Raw genomic sequence first — 12,178 nt, forward strand, 5'->3', positions numbered from 1 at the left:
CTCAGATGAGTAGGTGGCTCTAAGTCAAAGGGATCTTGTGAACCATCATGTATTCCGATGTATACACAATCTAAGTATGAAGCGCGTCCTGGTTGACAGAGAAAAGAAAAAAGCCTTTCATATGTGTGCCTTTACTTTCTTTTTCCTACCATACTGTATTTTTAACCTTTATTGAAGTATTTTATGAGTATACAAGAGTCTTTTGAACACATTATTATCTCAGCCTGTGTAATTGCTGCAATGTATTAGGTCAAGTAGCTGAGAGTGCTTCTAACAGCTTGCTCAATAGGTTGAGTAAAATGTGGACTCAATGGTGTCCTACATTGAAAATGAGACGTCCAAAATTCTGTTTGTATAATATAGAACAATGATTCTCAAATAGTGGCCCCCAGACCAGCAGCAGGAAGATCCAACACAACCTAAAAAATAAAATAAAATAATCTAAGTCTCCATCTCATGAAGCTAGAAAAGCAAATCAAACACAGACTGGACAGCTACATGTAAAAGAATGAAATTAGAACACTCCCTAACACCATACACAAAAATAAACTCAAAATGGATTAAAGATCTAAATGTAAGGCCAGACACTATCAAACTCTTAGAGGAAACATAGGCAGAACACTCTATGACATAAATCACAGCAAGATCCTTTTTGACCCACCTCCTAGAGAAATGGAAATAAAAACAAAAATAAACAAATGGGACCTAATGAAACTTAAAAGCTTTTGCACAGCAAAGGAAACCATAAACAAGATGAAAAGACAACCCTCAGAATGGGAGAAAATATTTGCAAATGAAGTAACTGACAAAGGATTAATCTCCAAAATTTACAAGCAGCTCATGCAGCTCAATATCTAAAAAACAAACAACCCAATCCAAAAATGGGCAGAAGACCTAAATAGACATTTCTCCAAAGAAGATATACAGATTGCCAACAAACACATGAAAGGATGCTCAACATCATTAATCATTAGAGAAGTGCAAATCAAAACTACAATGAGGTATCACCTCACACCAGTCAGAACGGCCATCATCAAAAAATCTACAAACAATAAATGCTGGAGAGGGTGTGGAGAAAAGGGAACCCTCTTGCACTGTTGGTGGGAATGTAAATTGATACAGCTACTATGAAGAACAGTATGGAGGTTCCTTGAAAAACTAAAAATAGAACTACCATACGACCCAGCAATCCCACTACTGGGCATATACCCTGAGAAAACCATAATTCAAAAAGAATCATGTACCAAAATGTTCACTGCAGCTCTATTTACAATAGCCAGGACATGGAAGCAACCTAAGTGTCCATCAACAGATGAATGGATAAAGAAGATGTGGCACATATATACAATGGAATATTACTCAGCCATAAAAATAAATGAAATTGAGTTATTTGTAGTGAGGTGGATGGACCTAGAGTCTGTCGTACAGAGTGAAGTCAGAAAGAGAAAAACAAATACCATACGCTAACACATATAAACGGAATCTAAAAAAAAAAAAGGTTCTGGTGAACCTAGGGGCAGGACAGGAATAAAGACGCAGACGTAGAGAATGGACTTGAGGACAGGGGAAGGGGAAGCTGGGACGAAGTGAGAGAGTGGCATGGACATATATACACTACCAAATGTAAAATAGATAGCTAGTGGGAAGCAGCCGCATAGCACAGGGAGATCAGCTCGGTGCTTTGTGACCACCTAGAGGGGTGGGATAGGGAGGATGGGAGGGAGACGCAAGAGGAAGGAGATATGGGGATATATGTATATGTATAGCTGATTCACTTTGGTATAAAGCAGAAACACACCACTGTAAAAGCAATTATACTCCAATAAAGATGTTAAAAAAATTACCTTGAATGTTTAAATACTGATATGTTACAGTAGGCTGAATCTATGAGAAATTTAAGCCAATTTTCTAAATATAAGAGGCAGCAACTTCTATAACTGAAATAATGCTGCTAGGCCATTTCTAACACAACGTCTTTTACTCTGAATTAAGTTTAGCAGAGGATTACTGTGACTCATTATGTATAGTCTGGATTCCAAATACAGAAAGGGACAGTTTCTAAAAGTTTTCACACATAAAATCCAGAATTACTATTTTCACTCACGAAATAATTCAGGAAGTTATCCATAATACTTTCTAGAATAGTGGTTCTCAACCTTGGCTCTACACTAGAATCACCTGGGGAACTTTAAAATCCTAATGGCAAGGCCATAGCCTGACCAATTAAAACAATCTCTAAAAGTGAGACCCAGGCATCAGAGTTTTAAAAAACGTCCTTTCTTAATGCCAATGCAAAGCCTAGGTTGAAAACCACTGCTGTTAGAGCCCCTCTGGTAACATTTTTAATAGGCGAGAGAGTTTCTCAAGCACAATATTTATTGATTATCTTCAAACAAGAACTACTAGAACCATTTTCCTCTAGACTCAGAGAGCCCGCAGGCAATAACAGCAGCAAACAGCAGTGGTTACTACTGCCCTTGGACAAGTAATACAGGTGGAAGGAGCTCGGATGGTACTCAAGACAAATAAATCAGTGTATGTTGTTTTCTTTTGTTTTGTTTTAAAACTATAATTATAGCAAACTTATCAGTCTATTCTTAGTCCGTAAAACCATATTTCTTTTATTTGTCTCACTGAAGTTATGATTTTTCCTTAAACAGGACCTCAAATTTTTTAAGAAGTATAATTTGTTTGATTCCCTGACTCCTTTTATAACTGCTACTTTCACACTTTAATTCACTTTTTGATTCACCGTGTGCTAAGGAATGCAGGAAGTGAGATAGAAATGGGGACCAAAAGTGGAATCTTAAAGAATCTGATAGGAAAAACAAAGAAGGCAGAAACATACACAGGTAAAGGAACAATAAAAGATATGTAAGTGCCAAAATGTAAGGACTGATCATCAAGAGTTTTATAGAAAAACTCTTCCTCAAATAAACTATTTTTTAAGTATAAATAATGAATAAAAGTAGACTTTGGAATTGGAGAAATCTGAGTTTAAATTTTCAGTTCCTTACTTACCAGCTTTATATGCACGGGAAATTTACTTAATTTCCCTGAGCCTTATCCATAAAATAGTGATAATAACTTTGGGGGAGAGGGGTACTGCTTCCCATTCCCGATCTTCCTTCCATGTCAAAGTATTCATGATTGAGGCACACTCCTAGCATAACACTTCTCTGGTCTCTTTCCTCCCTTATACACAAGGAGTAGAGGCAATCTGACTGGTCCATTTACAATGAGAAAGATCTATGTTGGATTAGCCTCTTCCTCCTCCCTCTCTCCCTTTATAGAGATAACTACCTCAAGCTGTAAGGTTTACATGGGTAAGCCCCCATATGGAGAAACACTCCTCTGTGGCTATGTGGTAAGTCTAGTTTACTGATTCAATATTGGTAAACCCATTTGCCCATGGATATAAGCCACATTCATCATTTTTTTCCTTTAATAAATGTGGTATGTTGCTCATCAATTGTCTTTCTCCTTGTCTCTCTGTAAAGTGGTTTTGAATTCAGGCAAAGAAGCAGGATACTAGTTATTAGAGTCCATTTTAAACCTTAATATCAACCTACTTTATAGAATTGTGGTAAGCTTTAAATGAGCTAATACACATAAATCACCACACAGTACCTGGAACACAGTAAATAAGCACTCTACTATGATAAAAGAGTGATAAAAGAGTGATTCAAAAATAAGAAAAAAGGGCCAATTTTAAGGCATTGATCAATTCACTATAAAACATCTAATATGAATTCAAATGAAATCCTCTTTCTAAAATACATCAACAAAAACAAGACACCTCCATTCATTCACAGAATGTAACCGGCTATGATACTAGTTATAATATGGAATAATATACCAATTTACAGGCAGAACAAACATTCATTAAGCAGAGAACATTCTTTATAGCCTACAAAATCCTCACTAATCCATACAGAAAACGAAATACAATATGCATAAGCCAAATTGACAATACTCTAGCATGTAAAAATATTAAAATTTTAACAGTATTTTAGAATCAATTTGATGTCTAAAAATTTTCAGATGAAATGTGCTGGAGTCAGCTTATTCTGTAAGTTCAACTGCATTATCATTATGCTGAGAATCACACTCAAAAAACCTGAAGATATATTTAATCTGATAAGAAACATAATAGAAAACTGATTCTTCAAAATGAGCCCAGGAAGCTCTCTAACAGTAGCAAGATCAACCTGAGATCTATGGACCTTCAGGAGTTTTGTGAAATCCCTGAAATGTGTAAAATGTCATGCATGTGTGCACGCATATGTGGTTCAAACCCTCTACTTTCATTACATTATCAAGGGTCACCATTCAAAAAAGGTAAAAATAGCGAAGCATCATTTTATAATTCAAGTGATCACTTCTAGTTATCCATTTATTCAAATTTTTTAGTAAAATCTTGCAGGATATTTTCAACTTGAATAATTTTAGTAAATAACAAACTTCTAAAGAATCAAAAATCTACAAAAGTTACAGAAAATCTTTTTTTTTAAATGGCTACTTACCTTTCAAATGTTCTGATATATTTTTTTTTTTATTAACGTGCAATGCTTTTTCTGGTGTTCTCAAGTCCATTGTATTATTTTCCTGTACTCCACTTGGTAGTTTTTCAGAAATGTTTTCAATGCAATTGGTGTTATCATTCAAACCATTAGGTAGTTCCCAAAATGAAGCTGCTGCACATGTATCAAATGCAGTGGTACTTCAGGGATTATGTTTTCCACTACCAACCTTCTTCCTCAGTGTTAAATTTCTAGAATGTAATCTTTTACTAATATGGCTTTTCTTTAAGAGGTTCTTACAGACATCTTTCCTCTTTATAGTTTTCTGCCTTTTCAGCTTTTGCTTCTCAGTGCACATACAATTCATACTTTCTCTTTTGTAATAACTTTGATCTAACAATTGGCAAACAGGCTTACTCTTTGATTTATATTGGATTTTAGTAGATCCAGTAGCAGTAACTGCATTGAGATGATCTGAATCTTTAGAATAAATTGCAAGACCAGAGTCAACTAACATATCTGCCAAAGTATTTTTCTCATGAATGATATCTACCTTCAGTTTTGTTTCAAAACTGTATTCCCTAAACTAAAAAACTAAGCCTGGTTTACTCAGGAAATCTTGAAAAAAACTTTTGGCTTCTTCATTCCAATGCTTCCCTTTAGCAGGTAAGATACCATATAAGATGCAAGGATAACTTAGCCTCAGCAAATTCAGAAGTTCCTCAGGAACAACTTTAAGATTTTTTATATCTGAATAAAGTATGTAAACAGAAAATCCATAGTCAATCAATACAAGAAGACTGATCAGAGACTTAAGAAATTTCTACCCTATTCCACTGATCTTCCAATTCATATTTGAACAAACAACTTAGAACCTGGAATTACGTGCTCTTGAGGCACTGTTTCTAAGTCTTCTGGTAGATCAGAAAGCAACATAAAGAGAGATTTCATTATGTCAAAGAAATCTTCTAACTGAACAAAGAAGTCTGATGGATCAGAAACAGCAGTGGCAATACCAGAATATTGCCCACCATTTTGGAGTTCTGACCAAGTAAATGATCTTATTGTACATGTGATACAGGAGTCTTAGATTCGACGTTGAAAATAACTTCTGAAGATCTAAATTTGTTTTCTTCAACATGAACTGTATTTAAATTTAAATATTCCAAAAGTAACAGGCCATCTATCAAAATTTCTACTTCCCAGGCAGAGTCTAAATATTTCAGAAAAAGGATGTTTATTTCCAAATGAGCAACTAAGCACACAATGGACTCAAATGGCAATGTTCCTAAAATGTTCAAACCAAATTCATTTACAAGGCACAGCTTGTCTTGGAATATTTCTGCTTTCATTAATAAACACCTTGGTATTACATAAGGGCACTATTTCATACCTACCATGATCTACTAAAAAAACAAGCACTTTCTTATCAACACACTTTTTTCCTACTTTTGATTGATATCACTTCAAAGTTTTTTTAGATTTTACCAAGCATTCTAAGCCTTTTTCAATATTTTCCATTGATAAAAAAGAGGGGTTTTTTACTCCTTTAGTAATTAATACTGTTAAATCTGATAAAATCTTTTTATTTTTAGATAACTTCACATAAAATATCCCACATTTTGCAACATAAAGTATTTCAGCCTTTTCAAGTTGTCCAGGTTTTAACTCTTCAAAAGGAATATTAACCAGTTGTTGGTAGGATGGTTGAAGGATCATAGAACCTTCATACTCATTTGATGGTCCTTCCTTCCTTTCTTTATCAATAGGGCTCACCTTTTGAGAGACAACCTTAGGGATTTGCAATACTGTTTTCTGTAGTTTTGAACATGCTGTCCATTTCAGGAGTTCATTAATGACACATTTTCATCACAAATTATATTTACTTCCCATTTCTGTTCATGCTTTTTCAAAAACTCACAAGAAACTGTTTTATTACTCTTGAATCAAAATAATCCACAGTTTTGCTGTACCATATTTCATCAGGCTCATTCTACTTTACTCCACTAAGGAAAGAATGAACTCCTAGCTGAGGAATAGTTAAGAATTCCTTCTTAATTTCATAAATTTTTGATGTGTTTACTACTCCAATGTTACGTCAATAAATTCCACTTCAAAAGAATTTCCTAGTAAAATTTTCTTAAAATGGCATTGTCACCAGAGTATTCTGCAACTACAAGATCTCCCACCACAGGTTTGACTGATTTTCTCTCTTTCACTGTATTGGCTCTTCTTGCATTTAGAGCATCCGCTAGGCTCATGATTACATTTTCAGTCTTGGCAAGCTGAATATGGAAACTTGCTGGATTACTTATATTAGAAACATATTCTTTAACTTTGGCATTCAAGTAAATTTTGGGTTGAGGAAGGTCTTTAATCTGTGGTCTAGCATGATTATATGTGTTTTGTGAGGCTGCCTGATTTAATTCTCTGATAAAAGACTGTGATACAACCCTTACTGATTTCTGGTCCACATCACTTTCATCAAGAATATGTGCAGACCCAGGGGCAATTTTTACACCTTTATTTTTAAATCCATCATTCAAAGACTTCTTCACCTTGTTTTTTGACACAAGTTCAACTTTATAACAAACTGATGGTTTCAAACGCTTGCCATATATACTTTTGGGATTCATTAACTGATCTATTTTGCTTTCAGAATATGTTATTAGACTAGTTTTACTTATTGTACTATGGTGATAATTGTTTTCTATTTTGCCTTTCAAGGAAACAGCAAGTTTCTCATTTGTTTTAGGACGCTTTTCCACACATTGTGCTTGGTCACAATGTTTTTCTCCATAAGCATGAATCAACATTTTAATTTTCTGATTTATATGTTGATATCCATCACATAAGTCTACACCAAGCTGGCCATCTGGCTCCTTGGACAATATTATTGCCCTTAATGGTTTTCCCAAAAAATTATCTTCAAACCAGCTATTGATTTCTGCTGGAATATCTACATCTCTAAGATCTGACAAAAAACATTTAATAGCTAGCATAGGTGTAAACAGCAACTCTGATAACTCATCTGAAACATCCCTCAACATACTTTCTTCTACTAATTGCTTATTTCCAAAGTCCACAAAATATACCAGGAAGTCAGATAATGAACCTGTCGGCATCGCTAAAGCTCTATAAGGGAGACCATCCTCTACATACTTAGATATACACAATCTCATTTTACTAAAATCAGATTTGTGGCACTGACTGAGGTTACTAATCTCTGTGATTTTTGTTTCTGTCATCTCTAGGTCTTTATTATTTCTACTAAGTTGGCAATAAAACTTTTTGGGACTATATATGTGAGATATATATATTTCTTCCTCACTTCCAATTTTTATATTGAAGGAAGAATAACTGTAAAGACTAACTGAAGATGGAAATGGCTTTGATACTGTACTATACTGTGCAGAGCAATGATTAAGAAATTCTCTTGCACTAGCAAATGGAGATTGTAAATCCACCAAATTACATAAACAGTTTGGATATATAAGAACTAAGGCATAGATGACACAAGTCAATAACCCTCTAAATGAAGAAATAAAATTCCCAAGGTCTCTGCATGCTTCTCTCGTCCAATTGAATACTTTACAACTAATGGGTTCAACTAAATGGTTAAGACTGCATCTGAAGGCCTGACCTTCTAAAACAAGGAAACATGGTTTAAAAGCAGAAAAATCTTTAATTAAAACTCTTTCCTGGTAACCATAATCAACAAGTACCACATCAAATTCTTTTTTTTTTTTTTTTGCGGTATGCGGGCCTCTCACTGTTGTGGCCTCTCCCGTTGCGGAGCACAGGCTCCGGATGCGCAGGCTCAGCGGCCATGGCTCACGGGCCCAGCAACTCCGCGGCACGTGGGATCTTCCCAGACCGGGGCACGAACCCGTGTCCCCTGCATCGGCAGGCAGACTCCCAACCACTGCGCCACCCGGGAAGCCCCCAACATCAAATTCCTTTCTTGATACTTGAGTCAAAATAGCAGCTCTATACCACTTCCCAACTTTAGAATACTTAGCAACACAAGCAATCTGCCCAATCTGATAAAGATCAGAATGAACACTATAATAATCCTGAAGTTGTTCCAATAATTCAGTAATTTTAAGTCTTCTAACTTACATTGCAGCTGGCATGAGAAGTCACCTGGGCCATAATAGTAAGAACACTTAACTTCAAGGACTGTTCCTGGTTTAAATACATATTCTTTATAAGGCCATGGTGACTCACGTCTCACAGACAAGGTGAAAGGGTTTTTTAAATCTAGGAAGTTAACAGCTGGGGACTTTAACAAAGAAAAGTTACTTCCTTTTAGCTTATCTGAACGGTACTTTTCAGGTTTAGGTCCTTCAAGAAGGGCAGATATAACTTTCTTAATATTTACTTTGTTTTTAGATTTTTAAATTTAACACTGAATATTCACTTACAGATTTTGTACAACATTCTGGTTCTACTTCCCAATATTCTGCATATCCAGCTTGTAACATAAGAGAGACAACATCAGTATTTTCTGAGGCTTCAATATTCTGAATATTTACAGTATACTTCTTTGAAGCAAAATTGCTTTGTTCAAGACAATTTTTTAAAAATAATCAACTGCTACCTTCATCCATAAATCTTCAACGGGAAATATATATGCAAGTGAACAACACATGGCTAAGGCAGGCAACTCACACAACTCTGGAAGCAAAATGTTTACATCAAAAAATGGTATGGAATCAGTATTTCCGTAATCCAAGAAATAAACATTAATTTTATAACCATTAATTTCAGTAATGACAGCTCTATAAAAACGTCTGTCCTTGCTGTATCTAGCACAACAAAATAATCCAGGTTCTGGAATTTTTAGAATCAGTTCATCATTTTCACACAAATCATAAAATTTGTTTATATTTTTCATTATATCTTGAAATTCATTTTGATGTTCATTAGTACATATCCAGAAATTTGATGGGTTTAATACATATGCTACAAAAGCTATGTAGATAGCTTCTATCTCCATTTCTACAGTTTTAATAGGAAAATCTACTTTCAAAGTGTCTTTTTTATTTAGAGAATCTATTGATCATTCAGTATTTGCAATAAAACTCTCAACTGCAAAGCCATTTACATCTGAGGCACTAGTCTCCCTCAACATATTTGAGATTTTTGAATCAGACACTGGACGAAGTACTTGGATGCCTACGGTCTTTAGCAGACACTTAGAAGTAATTGTAGACTCTTGAGTTTGTAATGTTACATAATACAAATGCTCATCCTTACTGAACCAATCAAGGTGTGCATATACTATTTGTCCTAACAAGGCTTGTTTAAATACACTTAGCTGAAATTTTCTTGCATCTCTGGACTGTGTAAATATGTCAGAGAACACGGAAATGAAAATAATGGTACTAAAATAAAATCCTGTTTAAGTTTCTTTACGTGAATTGAGGGTATAGCCTCACTACTGCCATAATCCATAAACCAAATTTTCACTTGATTATTGGGCAAGAAGAATTGCTGAAGAATTGCGCAAGAAGAATTGCTGAAGAATTCCTCTATGCCACTGTCCATTTCTCCTTTTGGCAACACAAAGTACTCCAAAATTATCACATGTGGGACTACCTTCTTGACTGATAATATCATAATGCAAAGTCAAACACACTGTCAAGTTTTCTAACTCGGGAATCCATTTAATTAGTTGGCAATAAAATTTACTTGGGCTCACGGCAGATGATACTTTTACACTTTCAATGCTGCCTACTGACAAAGATGGTTGCAAATTATCCAGAACACGTTGAATATCAAGTAAGTATAAGTATTATTACTTAATGATAATTCAGGTCTTTTATGTTGTAATGAATCTGGCATTTGTTTGGGGAATTCTTTTACCATTTCCACAATAAGACAAAATGAATCTCCATCAGTAAGTCTCCCTAATTGTAATTCAAGAACCTGGGATATAATTTTTGGCACTTCAAGAAGAATCATCTGAAGAGGCAAAATAGCTCGTACACAACCTTTCACTTGTAGTCCTACCAATGACTTGAAGTAATTCAAAGCCTTAGGAGACCATTTTCCCCCAGTTGGTAATATGTTGGCAAAAATGCCAAACATTACCCATGGTGGTAGATCAAATAAGTTGCCACAGGCTGAAGCAACCTGCGTACTGTCAACTCTCAGTTCTTCTCCGCGATCTATGAGGAGCACAGTATACAGATCATTTTTCTTTTCCACAACTCTTCCTCTCTGCCATTCTCCTGATATTCTTTCTTCTACCAAACAAAATTCATCAATGTCCACATTATTTTTTACTTTTGGAATATGCTGTATTTCCCTCTGTAATATGTGGTAGTCAAACCCACATTCACTATTATTTCTGCCTTGAAATTTCACCAGAACGTCCTTGGGAAAACATTCTATATGTGATATTGTCAGATCCACATCTAAAAATGTTGGTAACAGAGATGTAGAATCCATTTTCTAAAAAGCAAATAATAAGTACCTATTAGCTTCTGGACAGACAGCTGTCAAAATTAAATGAAATTAGCCTTATATGTATATAAACACAAATCTTAAAAATAATTCTTTGCCTGCATTTACCAAACTGAACATGTTGGTAAAAGTTATATACACTGGACAAGATGAAGAGAAACAAAATGCATTTAACTGTTCACTGCCTTCCACACTTTCAAAAAATTCCATTGAAACAACCAAAAGAACATAAAAAATAGGGAGAATATATATAATCACTGGAAAACAGAAAAAAGCAATATTTTTCAGAGACTAACAAATTTCTACTAGATAATGGACTGATATGGTATAATAAAAGGAAGCCAAATAAAAACTACTGGAAAAACTCCTCCCCTCCTGTAAGAAAACTACTTTCCCTCATTCAGACCTCTTCCAACAACCCCTAATTCAAGGGGGTGAGTGCTAGAAGCAAGGTTGGATGGTGAACCAACAGGGGACACACTGTTCACACTCCCCACTGTGTCAATTAGCAATATTTGGGACCCTATCAGCATCATTATACAACTCCAGGATTCTTCTCTGAGGGCAACTGGCTGAGTCCCGGACACCAGTAAGGAAAGACAGGCATGGAAAGACCCTGAGGCAGGTTAAGTACATCCAGGCCTTGTCACTGACATGGGTACCCACAAAAAGTATGGAGGGAGGGGGAGAGGAAAAGAAATCTTTAGCACAGAGGCAAAGCTCTCTACTATAACTATGGCTCCAGCTAATTTTCTCTAGATTGCTGGGATCCTAAAAACTGTAATGCAAATATTCAAGAAGTATAAAATAGTCCCCAAATTCAGGTAAGAACCAACACAGTCCAACTCCCTCTAGACTCTGAGTTAATAGTTGACAATTTCTTTCTATGAGGATGAGAGAGAGAAAGTACTAGAGCTAAACAAATGAGGGAACCACTTAAAAGAAACCAAGGAAATGCTCCCCTCAGGAATAAATGTATTGAAGGAAACAGCAAAAAAAATTGTTTTTCAAAAGTCTGATTCCTGTTTTTAAAAAGCCCAAAAGAGAATAATGCATTTTTATATGACTAAGTAGTCATTAAGATGCAACAACCGAAATTAGGAAAAACTACACACACGTAAGATTCAAAACTGCAAAGGGGAAAGCCAACACAAAATAAAAATAAATAGACTACAAGAATA

General features: G+C 35.2%; 1 protein-coding gene across 1 annotated transcript; it reads right to left on the bottom strand.

The window, feature by feature from the left end:
* Positions 1-4,725: 4,725 nt before the first annotated feature.
* On the bottom strand, positions 4,726-10,982 carry TDRD15 (tudor domain containing 15). The gene is given in 16 exon segments (XM_049695813.1): positions 4,726-5,320; positions 5,322-5,392; positions 5,394-5,596; positions 5,599-5,794; positions 5,796-6,391; positions 6,394-6,462; positions 6,465-6,620; positions 6,623-6,667; positions 6,670-8,264; positions 8,490-8,617; positions 8,620-8,922; positions 8,924-9,072; positions 9,075-9,866; positions 9,869-10,016; positions 10,018-10,311; positions 10,314-10,982. Coding segments are annotated over 16 exon segments (6,009 nt in total).
* Between the last annotated feature and the right edge of the window lie 1,196 nt (positions 10,983-12,178).

The sequence above is a fragment of the Orcinus orca genome, chromosome 13, assembly GCF_937001465.1.
Source record: "Orcinus orca chromosome 13, mOrcOrc1.1, whole genome shotgun sequence".
In the NCBI taxonomy this organism is placed as follows: domain Eukaryota; kingdom Metazoa; phylum Chordata; class Mammalia; order Artiodactyla; family Delphinidae; genus Orcinus; species Orcinus orca.